The sequence below is a fragment of the Vicia villosa genome, linkage group LG5, assembly GCF_029867415.1.
Source record: "Vicia villosa cultivar HV-30 ecotype Madison, WI linkage group LG5, Vvil1.0, whole genome shotgun sequence".
Lineage (NCBI taxonomy): Eukaryota > Viridiplantae > Streptophyta > Magnoliopsida > Fabales > Fabaceae > Vicia > Vicia villosa.
Window position 1 is genome coordinate 8,650,761 of NC_081184.1, and position 13,820 is coordinate 8,664,580.

The following is a 13,820-nucleotide window of genomic DNA, read 5'->3' on the forward strand; positions in this document are numbered from 1 at the left end:
CACTTCTTTCTAACCTTTAGCTAGTACTTGCACTCCTTTGCGCGTCTTCTTACTTTGGCATCGGAGTACCTTGCAGGTACACCCCCCTCCTCCTTCCTATAAGACCCAGTCCGAGCAGCCTACGACGATTCTTCTGGTCAGGTACGATCAATAACATAACGATGATAAAAAAATTATTCATATTTATTTAAATAGGCCGGCCTGATAGGCTTAAAAGGCTTTTTTTTGGGCCTGAGGCCTAGCCTTTTTAACTAAATTGGCTTATTAAAAAGCCTAGGCCTTTTCTATTTATAAAAAATGTGTGGCCTGGCCTGAGCCTTTATAGGCCAGCTTGTAGGCCCCTGTTATCGGCCTGACCTATTTCCACCCTAGTCCTGATAGTAACCAGTGACATCGAATATTTTATTTAACTCTTACAAATAACATTACTAATTTAAGTATGTAAATTTAAATTATACTTAACAAAAAATTGAAATATTTTTAAATTATACTTAACAAAAAATTGAAATATTTAAAAATAGAATATGTAAGTTAAGTGAAATTAGGTTGACATTCTGTAAAATTAAATAATGCAATTTATATACTTTTTCAGGATTAATTTCATTTTATAATTATAATGTTTTTACTATTATTGTTACGTTACAGTAATTCAGACCAAAATATTTTCAAGAGTCTAGTTAGTATAATAAAGTTGGTTAGTGTTAACATATTTTTTTTATTCTAACTATGGGTTAGAAAAGATACATTTGTGAAGAGATGGTGGAAGTGATTGTTGCAGGATGATATTGACAGGACACTCTAAATTTTGCAGGAACTGAGAAAAAAATAGTATTTGAACAATGGTTTGTATACTTTAGTGTTGTCTCTTTACATGTTCATTTTAACTTAGTCCGCCTATTTGGTAAACAATGATGTATGTGATTATTTTAATAAAAATTGATAGACATTAAGACACAACTTCCAAAAAATATATGGATTTTATTCCTGTAAACCAAATTTTGAAGTGTTGTGTGCCATAGTTTTTTTTTTTAAATAAAGCTAAAATGAATTGAGCACTGCAAGAAGTGCTAACAGTACAAATCAAACAGCAGATTAAACACTGCAATCCAAACACCATATACATCAAAACTGAACTAACATCAAAAGAAATAGAAGCAACAAACTAAAAAAAAATTGGTTGGATGCCAAACCACTACTGCCACCTACTCAAAACTTGGGATAGATAATCCACTAATCAGCAATAGACAACCTGAAGAACACAATAAAACAATGAAAACTTAAAGAATTCCAAAACACTAATATCAAGCAAACGCGCCTCAAGACAAGAACTCTGCACCGTATACCTGTCAAGTGATGGAAAATGAATAAGTATTTTGCGGTAAAAAATTGTTGAGAAATATTTGAGTGTATTTTCCTCTTTACTTTTATTCAATATTTTTCTACTTCAGTTAATAGAAAAACCTGTGTGATCTAAGGACTTTCATGGTTTCCCCTAATAAGTGTTATCCGATCTAGATACCTCACTTGTTGTATGTCACTGATTAGTTGCAAAATTAATGAACAAAATGAAAAAAAGCACAGATAATGGTTAAACGGAATGAGTGAGTGAAGATCAAAACTTCAAATTCAAATAGAATAAATGAACAAATAGGTTGTTGTTTATTTTGATAGCTAGTTGAAGAATAAAACTGAAAAATCGAAGAAAAAAAGCCGAATGGAGCAACATACCTTGATTTAGACCATAAACAAAGGTGAGTGAAGAGAGAGACGAAGCAGAAAATTTTGGAGATGTAGAAAAGTGAAAATGGAGGAGAGAGAGAGACTCATAAATGAAAAAGTGGAAAGGAAAGGGATATTGAAGTTGGTTTTGAAATTTGAAATTTGAAATGTGAAAATGAAAAATTGATATCATGTAATAGAAAAGGAGAGAGATAGAAAAAATGGAGTAATGTGTCTTTCCATTTAGACCAATAAAAATGCAACACTTGGTGAAAGAAATCAGAAAAGATGAAAAAGTGAAGGGCTATTTTGTTAATTACTAAAATTTATATCGGTTGATGAAATGCAAAACTTGTGTCCATCACCAATTTTTGAATGGATCTTGATGTGGTTCTTGAGTTTAGATCACACATACTTATTTATAAAATAGCTCTCTTGCGTTGAGAAAGTTTTGGAAGGATTACAACTTCCTGATAATGGTCAGCCGATGAACAATATAGTTGGTCCTCCTGAATACAAACTATTAATAATGATTAATTTGGTGCACATAAAAGTTAACTTTTACAATACAAAAAAAAAACATTTCTAAATCTTCATAGAATTATGGAGAAACTAGTAGGGATGACAATGGGTACAGTTGGATGCGGATTTTTCACTACTTAAACTCGTACCCGAAATAGCGAATGACACTCAAACTCAATCAACTTGAATTTTCACCCGTTGACTCTGGTTCAGATGGGTTCCGCTGATTTACGTTTGCTTGTCATCCACAAAAACTAGTGTTAAATATATTGTGTTAGAGAGGTGCAAGAAGGATACCACGGGTCTATCGAGTAACAATCTTTGATGTTTGCACTATTCCTTCTCTCTTTCTCTCTCCTTATTTTTTTCCTTTCAATTGTTTTAGTTAATAAAAACAAAATAATGAAAATAATAAGCCAACACCAACAAAGCTCACTTCTTCTCTCTTTCTCTATCTAACCCCAACAAACAAACCTCACTCTTCCTCTCTCTAGGGTTTCCCCACGAACTCCATCGTAGCGCTCATTCTCCACCTTCTCGATCACGAATTCTCCAATTCCTCCATTTCATACTCGATTCCCTCTCACAGGTTCGTGAAATCGCGACTTTTCCACGCTCTTACTTTTCCTCAATTTGAATTTTTCGTTTCGATTCTTCATACGCGACGCGAAGTTCGAGTAGGATTTGATTACGCGACTGAAAGAGTGATTTTCGTTCTTCATTATTCACGTGCATCAAAAAAATGATTAGCGTTTTGGTATTTAGGAATCAACTATTTTATTGTGTAGCTCGTTTGTTAGAATTGATTGAACTTGTTTGAATTATGCAGACACGAAAGGATTGTTGTTATGTGATAGGAGGTGAACTAGTGTTTTTTCGGATTTTTATTGTGGCGCTTGCGTGAGTGAATGTTTTTCAATGCTTGATGATAGTTGCTATGGATTTGAATGCGTCTCCGGTACCGGAGGAGGAAGATGAAGATGTTTATGAAGAGAAGATACATCACGTTCAAGAGTATAGTGCACCTGATGACCATGTAGAAAGTGGAGCTGCTATAGCACGCCGGGTACTATTTCTCGTTTCCTTTTTCCTGGTTCTTTTCTGGTGTCAGTCTGTTTGGATAAACAGCTTATTTGCAGCTTATGGCACAAGTGCTTATTAAAATAAGTGCTTATTAATAAGATTATATAAGCTATTTTTATGACAAAAGAAAAAATTAATTTAAATTGTTTTTATATATGATATAAGTTGTTATCATTAGCTATCTTGAAGAATTTATAAAAGTAAGTTCAAAAAATTTTATGAAAAATGATATAAAATATTTTGATTAAGTCTCCCAAACAGTGACTCAAAAACTTATGGCTGTAGAGAAGCTAAAATAAGCCCATCCAAACATGCCCCAAATGTTGGCCACAGTTATGGGTTTCTTGTTTCTCGTTATTTAGTTATGACTTGTGAGGTTGGGACTTCCACAGTTAAACGAGTGGATGTGACATTATGGAATTATAGTTTTTTAAGAGTTGTAGTGGGTAAAGGAATTGAATCCACATTTTATGCCTTAAAAACCATGTTAGCCCATGCAATTGAAGCTTTGCGGCTTTGTCTATAAACAATAATCCATTTTGAGACTTTCTTAGGAATTGATAGCACACGTTGGTGATGTATTGTAGTTCAACACCTATCTAATTCTCTAACTTGTTATTTTAATGAGTGGATGGCTTAAGTTGTTTTGAATATTTCATTTCTATGCAAGTAGCAACAAAAGAAAAATGCATGATGTATAATTAATGTTGAATTCTATCCAAGTTTTAGTGTTGACTGTTAAATTGAATGTGTCAAGCAATTTTGATTTTTGACTTTTGAAATGATGATTCTTTTTGGCTAACAAATATATATGGAGTTTCATTAGTAATTAGAGTTTCAATCTGTATATTGCCCTTGTCTTTTCATTAACACAAGTCCTACATTGTTGTTTCTTTTTTTAGGAGCGTGAGGAAAGAAAGAGACGCTTGAAAAGGGAACGTCCAGATGATAGACCTGTGAATCGATCACAATCACCTCGATATGATCAACAATTTCATACAAAAAACCCTAAATCATATGATACAAGTAGGCTTCCTCCGGGTAAGTGTTTCTTTCCATGGTATCCTTGTTGCCAATGATAGTCAACAATGTGATAGGAATATGATAGTCAACAATTTGAAGTGGATTTGTTATGTGTTGATGAAACTTCATATGATATTATGAAAATGTGAATAATATTGTTAACGGGTAACTAACTTATGCTATTTGAGTTCTTTCATTAGAATAGTATCTGAAATATTTGAACTTTACAAGGGAGCACCAGCTAACTGAAATTAGCCTTCAAACTACCATGTTATCCTCCTTTAAACCTAGGAAACATGGAGATAAGAGTAGAGTTAATGGTTATGTGATTAGAAACACTAGATCCAAAAATCCATGATTAGTCAGATTAGCCTTCAATATTCTCTGTCCCCCTCATAGCTGTAACCTCCATGATTAGTCAGAATAGAGACGAATGTGGAGGAATCTGGTTAGGACAAAGTTCATATCAGAAGAACAACCTCTTAAGAACTGTTAATGAGATTGTTTACATCAGGGACATCTGAGTTTATCACTATGGTTTTTATGAAGGCCATGAGGCACAAAAGCCATCTAAACGATATACTTGGTCTCTTTAATGGTGATTTTTGTTCAATTCAAGTATGTGGGCACATCATGATATGTCATTTGAAGAGTGACAAGATTGTAGAAAGAGTCATACTATCTCTGTGCACATCATTGGAATACACTTGTGGAACTTTCTTCGAATATCATAACGTGTTTTAAACCAACAGAAGTGGACAACAACTTGGGTTCAATAGATTGCCAAAGCAATGAGACCAGTTGGCACTCTACACTTGATCATTTCCCTTTACCCTCAGTAGGAATGTCCTCAGCTTTCTTGATTAAGTGATTAGAGTCCCTGACCTAGCAATCACATATCAATGGAATGTAGGATAGTGCACAAACTTCACACGCAGTAGAAGCTTTCCACGTGTGACTGAGAGTGAATTGGGTTTGGGCGACAAGATCTCTAGGCACAGGAGTGGCACTGCCTGAAGCGTTTCAAGGTTTCACGCCGGTGTGGGTCATGACTCGAGAGTAGATGGTGCATGAAAATTTTAAAATGGTGGTTGGTCAGACAAGTCATGACCAATCACCATTTTAAGGCTCTAAATAGCACGTTAACTGATTTGGTTAACTTGACAGAATCTGCCTCAAGACGCAGTCTTATAGCTATATTAGGGATTTATATAGCAGGTTGACTTATTTATGCTTGATCAACCAAGTAATAGCTAGTTGATTCTCTCGAAGACTTTTTTAGATCCAAGGTTTTATTAATTGTATGACAAAGTTAGGGTCTTGGTTTATTTTTCTATGTTTCAGCTACCTTGAGTTTGACGGGGAATATTAGAGTATTAACACTTTGCCTTCGTTTCTTTGAAGCCTCTGCCATGCGCTGATTCAATTGGTATTGGGTCAGCTAGCGATTGTTCAGTTGGTAGTCTCTGTTGGCTAATAGATTTATTTATGCATTTCAGATTCAAAGCTGTTATAATTTACTTGCTATGTTTGAGATTATTGGAATACATTTGTCATTTGGTCACATATTACTATTGCTGTACACGTGAATGAAAAAACTTACGTATTACTTTATTCTTTTCATACAGGTTGGTTAGATTGCCCTGCATCTGGCCAGGAAATTTGTTGTATGATACCTTCTAAAGTCCCTCTTGGTGAATCTTTCAATGACTGCATTTTTCCTGGTAAAAGATACTCATTTAAACAAGTGATACATCAACAGAGAGTTTTAGGGAGGAAAGTAAGTAGGCCTAATCCTAAAAATGTAAAATTTTATTTAGATGTTTGTTTATCTGTTTCTTATTTCCTATGCTTCTTTGTGGTTGATTTTTTCTTAGGTTTGATTTTTAGAGTAGGAGAAATGAAAATAAATTTTTAAACTTCTACCCATATTATATAAAAAAGAGCTATATATCTAGTTTACATAATTGCAATCTTTGCTACTTGTCTTTAGAAGTATAATGTAGAGAGACTGAATGTTCTATATCCTACAAAAAAACTTGTATACATAAAATTTATTGCTTTTTACATTTTATTCTCTTGATTTGCAGCTTGGTTTGGTGATTGATTTGACAAACACCTCTCGATACTATCCAGTGACAGATTTAAAAAAAGAGGGTATCAAGCATGTTAAGGTTTGTAGTAGTCATATTTAATTCACCATCTCAATATTTTACAACTTCCTTTAAAACATGACATCTCTTTCTTGTTAATATATTTGAAGATCATTGTTTTTGTTTAGATTCAATGCAGGGGGCGTGGTTCTGTACCTGATAATTTATCTGTGAATCAGTTTGTCTATGAGGTTTGTTTTTCTTTGATACTATTTAGCCATGCATAATTCTCCCTCCGTTCCACAATGAGTGACCCATTTGTGAAAAAAGGTTGTCCCAAAATAAATGACCCTTTTCTCTTTACAAGGCATTATTATTTTTTCCAACTGTACCCTGTAATTACTACTATTTTCAACACCACCAATACTTAATAAGGGATGCTTTATTAAAAGCATTCTTCTCACTCTTTCATTTGTACATTTTACTCTATTATGTGCGTAATTGTCTACTAGGTCACTCGTTGTGGGACGAAGGGAGTAATTTTGAAGAATTTGGTTTCTATTTCTGTTTCTTAGCATTCATAGGATAATTTAATTTTGAGGATAATAGATCCTTCTTTAAAATCCTAAAGAAAAAACCATTGTAAATAAGAAAACATCAAGGAAGCAATACTCTGCTCTATGCCAAATAGAAACCAAATCCAAATGTCTCTCAAATAATCTAGTCTGCCAAATTGCTCTCTTCAAAGGCGCAAGGGTTACCGTGATTATTAATTTTTAACAATATTATTACTTTTATTTTCAGGTTATACAATTTTTGTCACGCCAAAAGCAGTCAAAGAAGTATATACTTGTTCACTGTACACACGGGCATAACCGTACCGGATACATGATTATCCACTATCTAATGCGTGCTATGTCAATGTCTGTTACACAGGTCAGTTTTGGAGTCACCTTGTTATAGTAGCTCTCTTAATCACGCTTTTGGCCTGTTTAAGGCATTCTTCTAATTCAATTAATAGACCTTTTTTCTCAATTTGTAGGCAATTAAAATTTTTTCTGAAGCGCGCCCTCCAGGAATCTATAAACCTGATTATATTGATGCATTGTACACATTTTATCATGAAAAAAAACCCGAGATGGTAGTTTGTCCTCCTACTCCAGAATGGAAAAGGTCTTCTGAACTTGATCTCAATGGTGAAGCAGTTCCAGACGATGATGATGATGGAGTACCAGGCCCTGATTTGCAGGTGTGGATAATATTATTAGTGAATTTTGATATTTTTGCCACTTCTATTTTCTAAAGGAATTTAGTGTAAATCCTATTTTTTATTTACGTCTATCTTAGGAGAACATTGAGACTGGCACTCAGATGACGAATGATGATGTTTTAGGAGATGAGATACCCAGTGATCAGCAAGATGCATTTCGACAGTTCTGTTATCAAACACTTAGATTGGGTGTTGGGGTAAGTCTTCTTATTTTCATGCATAGGTTTACTCTTAAGATTTGAGAACTTGTTTTTAAAATTATGAATTATAAATTTTAATTATGCCATTGCATATTTCCGTTTTTTTCCACTAATATTATATTACAGCAAAGGAATTGATGGTGTATATTCTACTAGTTTTTACAACCATTTTATCCGATCCTTTTGTTTGTTACATTACACTATCATACCTTTCATTTGTGATGCTTGGACTTGTCGTTTTATGTTTTCAAAATCAAGAATTCTTTTAGTATCTTTCTTTTGAGAGGTTTTCCTCTTCCTACTATTTGGAGTAACATGGTACTCATAACCTGATTACTTGATTTTTTTCATGTGTTTATAGTTTTCTGTTTCCCATTTTTAGTAAATTTGGTTATGTGACTGTTGAATAATTTACTCATTATAAGCCTGGATACTAATTGTTTTTATGTTTATTGCATTCTATTTTATTTTATAAAATCAATCAATTTGTGGAGTGCCTTTATGTATTCTCCCCAAAAAGGAGCACTAAATCATTGGAATAAAATATAAACATACTCTGAAAATAGAGTACTTTCAACAGTGACATATATTGCGATGGACTTTTTTCATGTTGAATTTTAGATCTGCGTGAGACGTTTTACCATGTGTGATTTGTGGAAAATCTGTACGCATAACTCTTTCTAATTTCACGATGCTTCATTTGTACTGTAAATATATTGACTTAGATGCAGGGCTGGAGTTTTTATTGGCCATTATTTATTTAGATTGTTAATCAAATAAACCAGATTCAGTACAGTCTTTTGTAATTCTGTATTCTAAATTACTTTTATGGAAATACCATTGGCTTTTTTAAAAGCTGTTCACAGATCACACCTTTCTTTTCCCTATTTCTTTTTATGATTCACGTGCTTTATGGACCTCTAATGCTTGTCATTGCCAGTTCACTAACTTCTAGTATGCAGGCCAGAGGACATACACAGTTTCCAGGTTCACACCCAGTTTCTCTCAACAGGTTCTATTTATTTGAGCCATTAAAACTTTTAATCTATTATATTAATTTAATTAATCGTACGTTTAACACGGGGCTGCTATTTCTTTTGCCACCACACGCATTGCATTGTGTTGTATCTTTTAATGGTAAATGTTAGTACTATGTTGGGGATTACCCTCTCTCTCTCTCTCTCTCTCTCTCTCTCTCTCGCTCCACTCTTTAATTCCTCCACCCTAACCACTACGCCAACCTTATTGTTCCCTTGTGTTATTGTTATGCATTGACTCAAACAATTGTGCTTTGTAATGTGTTGGTTATGTGCATTTTCTTATTGTCAATCTTATTTAGCTTAATATTTTATCTACAACAAGGCTAGATTTTTATCATTAACTTACTTCTAATCCCTATCTTGTAGTTGCATGTAACAAATATGAGATAAGGGAACAATTTTTTAGACACCTCCCTGCGGTTACAGGGAATTCAGGCATCATCCCAATATGATCTTTTTTTCACATTCTGTACGATCTTTGTAGTTGCAACTACAAACCATTTCACCTAGGCCTTGTCCTTGGATGATCAGATTCTAATTGCATGCCTAGAATCAGTAGTCATTTTACAAAACATCCTTTGCAACACCTTTTGAAAGGGGTGTGGGGGCAGGGTTTGTCTAGGAGAGAGGGGGTGCAGTTACTGTCAAACAATCATATGACTCCCTTCAAATGAATCAGGTTCAGAGTCTGGATTTGAACTTGTAGCGCATTTTTATTTTTTTCATAATTGTAGTAAGATTTCCTCATATTTAAAAGTTAACTAATACAAAAGTTTTTGCCCATGTGTTCTTTTAACACATCACGTTTTTTTTACCTCCACTAGTTACATAAAATGGGAAGTATTAAGTTTAGAAATTAATTGTTATGCTGCGATAGTGTGAAGAATCTTATACTTTCAGTCCATTACAACTATTCATGGGCATGACTTTAAAGATAATTATGATAAAAGCCAGATATTAAATTATTGATTTTACTTATTATTGCACATTTGCTGTTTTGTAAGTATACTGTTATGGTGTTTTCAAAACATTGTCCCTAATTAATTCGACATTTTTGTCAGTGTATCTATGTTAAATTTTGTTATGTTGGTATGCAGGGATAATTTGCAGTTATTACGACAGCGTTATTATTATGCAACATGGAAAGCTGATGGTACACGGTATATGATGTTAATAACAATGGATGGGTGTTACTTGATTGATAGAAGTTTTAATTGTCGAAGGGTCCAAATGAGGTTTCCTTGCAGGAGTTTGAATGATGTATGTATGCTGCTTTATTAAACATAAGTAGATTTTGCAACATATGTAAATTTTAAATACCATTATCAGCCATAATTATGATAGTTACTTTACATTATCTAGTGATCTGGTGGTTAGTTAATGATTAGCTCGCAGTAAACTCTTTGCCTCTATATAGTCTACTACGTATTATGAGCAATGCAGTTCCAAAATACTATTTTCACATTGTTGATGACTTTTACTGCTGTAAAGTCTGACATTTTTCTTTCTCACCATGCCTCTATTCTTGCAAGTCCTTGCTACATTTTGCAGTTTTCAGCTCTGTTTATGTTAACCTTGAATTTTTGTACCTAGCCAAATCACCCCAGCCATCCCTGGGAAAACACGATTCTTTCTCCAGAAAGTTCTCTAGCCATTTTTGGACTGAATGTTTTTCCAATTTATTAAGTAAAGCATATGTAATAGTAATAGTTTGTTAAGAACAGCTGTAACCAACTCCAAGTTGGTAAGTTCTCTAGAAACTGCATATATCTTTTACAAACTGTTACACATGCTTTATTTAAATTTATATTCCCATATAGAATCCATCCTATTAGATAAAAGCTTTGTCTGGCGTGGTAGTGTTATATACAGCATGTGTAATTTTGATGATGTACTGTAGTTATGATGAGTAATGTAAATTAGCTAGGGATAAGGCTGTAAGTTAGTTACTTTGGCTCATAATAAGCTTCTTGATTGTAATCATACTATAATATGAAATCAGTGTGCAGCTTAGAGAGACAAATTGTATTATTATGTTATAAATTTGCCAAGACTGAGAATTTGTTATTTTTTGTTTCCAAGGGTTTGGGTGAGAAGACCCACCATTTCACATTACTTGACGGTGAAATGGTTATTGATACTTTGCCAGATTCAAATAAGCAGGAGAGAAGATACCTTATATATGATCTTATGGCAATCAACCATGTTTCAATAATAGAGGTTCGGTTTAGAAGTTATTCTGCAAAATAATGCTGTGTATACTTGGTAGCTGTGTATACTAATTAATTTTCGTATCAAACTTGGTGCAGCGACCCTTCTGTGAAAGATGGAAGATGCTTGAGAAAGAAGTGATTGAACCTAGGAATCATGAACGACAACATATATACCAGAGCAGAAATCCTTACTATAGATATGATCTGGAACCATTCAGGGCATGCATCTTGAACCTTAAATTGATCACAGAATACATGAAGCCTCGTTTTTTCTCTTTTTGCTAACTGTTGGTATTTTTGAAATGTTTAGGTGAGGAGGAAAGATTTTTGGTTGCTTTCTACTGTCACAAAGCTTTTAAAGGAATTCATCAAAAGACTCTCACATGAGGCAGACGGTCTCATATTTCAGGTGGGTTGTAAATGGTGATCGATGATCAGTGGTCACTTTCAAGTGTACTAGACACTAGAATGAGGCTTTCTTTTATGTGCCAAGCTAGCAAGTCACACAGTTATTGTTGTTTTAATCCTTGCTTGTTGTTCCCTTTTTGGGGATCATATCTTTTGAATTTGTTGATTGCCTCCTAAAATGGGATCTACGCAGCAATCATAGAGATTAAATCTTTGTGGCTCAATATTGATACGAGTCTGGTCAAGGATTTGGAAGGAAAAGAACCAATTTACATAGACTGCCTCTGCTTCCTGCTTTATTCCTTTTACTTCCAAATCCTTGTTAACTTGTAATGTTATTCTTTTCCTTTTGTTTTGGATTCATGAAGTTTGTTACTGATTATATTACTTACCAGGGTTGGGACGATCCTTATGTACCACGTACTCATGAAGGACTCTTAAAGTGGAAATACGCTAATTTAAATTCAGTTGACTTTCTGTTTGAGGTTATCATCACCTTCTTTTCAATTGTGTTGGGAATTCTGATATTACTTAGTCAGTTGTTTGATATTGACGCTGCTATTAATTTGTAGCTGTTTCTCTTGGCAGGTCGAAGGTGAGCGGGAACTACTTTTTGTGAATGAGCGGGGAAAGAAGAAACTCATGGATGGGAATAAGGTTGCTTTCCCAGGTCAGATGAAGTTCATTTTATTTTTTATCTGCCCAACTTTGTTTTTAAGTCCACAGTTAATACTGGTTTGTTTCGTTTTAGTTTAAATTGCTTTCTGATAACGATAAATATGCAGATGGTTCGGAGCCCTCACTTTATTCGGGAAAGATAATCGAGTGTACTTGGGATTTTGATAACCTGGAATGGATATTCTTGCGAATTAGGACAGATAAATCAACTCCAAATGAGTTTAATACTTACAGAAAGGTCCAATACTAACTCCCATCTTTTAATCACTCACATCTCTCTTAATTTGTACTTTGTTTCAACCATTTACTTAAATTTATTACAGGTGATGCGGAGCATAAAAGACAACATCACAGAAGAAGACTTGTTGAATGAAATAAACGAGATAATTCGCCTTCCCATGTATGCGGATAGGATCAAAACTGATAGTAAAGCAAATCAGCATCAGCATGGTAATGCTGCAAAGCGAAGGTGATTCGCTGCGACATATTTCAGTGGATGGAGAATGAGATGATATTTGTAGTGTAGGAGATGAGGTGAAAACATAATGATATGTACCTTTTGGTGTATGCTTCTGGTATTTATTTGTCCAGATCAATAGGGTTAGGTTTAGGATATTATTGTATATTATCAATTTTATTTTTATTTAGTGATTACAAATTTATTCAAATGGTAGCTGTTGTTTTTGTTAGAATCAACTTCCATTACATTGTTTAGAATTATCACAGCATGTGAATATTAATTTAACTAGTGGTAGCAAGTCTTCCATTCTCCTAGCTACTTTTTTCTTTTAATTTTTTTATTTTGGAAATTGTGATTTTTTATTAATCAAAGTGGTATTGCTGGGCATTTTACTACCAATTTTGGGGTGATTCGAACTCAGGATTATGAAATCACAAAGCTAAGTTTTCATGGATGATCTAAAGATGTTTGTGTAACTTAAAGTTATTTAATTCTTGTGTTTTTGAATTTGAGTGCTCCTTCATATTTTGAGAAAAAATGTAGTGCTATTTAAGTTTAATTTTTCTAACAGGTCTTTTTAAGTCTTAACATGTATGTTGTCCTTCATTGAAAAGAAGCGGGGTTTACCGCATGCTTGAAAAATCATAGTTACGCTTTTGGATTTATGAGAAGTCCACACCCCAACCCTTCAACACTTCCTAAGTGAGTTATCCTAATTTCACTCTAATTTTGTTATAAATTAGATCACAAGTGTATTTTTGTAAAAAAATATATGGAAGTAAACTTTTAGACATGAGACTATATTAAACTGTTCGAAAGACCACTACTACTCACTATTGATAATATACTAGCTTTTTGGAATCAATATTTTTTTTTTTTTTAAGGAGATAGTTTATATGATTGAATTAGACATGACATTGATGATGATCCTATCTTTTTGACTGCTTGCTGGTATACTCGTAAAAAAAGGGACAATTTTGAGTTCAATAAAGTCACACCAGATTAGTTAGTAGGAGAGTGAGGATGTTTCACGAAAAATCGATATCTGTATCATTATCAGCTTCATGTTTTGTTAGATAATCAACACAAGCATTTTCCTCCCAAAGATTGA

At 33.7% G+C, this 13,820-nt stretch overlaps 1 protein-coding gene across 2 annotated transcripts; it reads left to right on the forward strand.

Moving 5' to 3' along the window:
- The first annotated feature begins 2,642 nt into the window (after positions 1-2,642).
- LOC131601283 (uncharacterized) lies at positions 2,643-12,999 on the forward strand. 2 transcript variants are annotated; one of them, XM_058873065.1, is made up of 18 exons: positions 2,643-2,830; positions 3,071-3,307; positions 4,227-4,365; positions 5,976-6,127; positions 6,438-6,521; positions 6,629-6,691; positions 7,245-7,376; positions 7,483-7,689; positions 7,788-7,907; positions 8,873-8,922; positions 10,048-10,210; positions 11,033-11,170; positions 11,260-11,382; positions 11,474-11,572; positions 11,967-12,056; positions 12,160-12,241; positions 12,357-12,487; positions 12,573-12,999. In XM_058873065.1, the coding sequence occupies exons 2-18, from the start codon at positions 3,167-3,169 to the stop codon at positions 12,720-12,722; spliced, it is 2,064 nt and encodes a 687-aa protein (XP_058729048.1). In that variant the 5' UTR covers positions 2,643-2,830; positions 3,071-3,166; the 3' UTR covers positions 12,723-12,999. The 2 variants fall into 2 exon arrangements, with proteins under 2 accessions (XP_058729048.1, XP_058729049.1); XM_058873066.1 differs by having other exon boundaries at positions 3,174-3,307.
- The last annotated feature ends 821 nt before the right edge of the window (positions 13,000-13,820 follow it).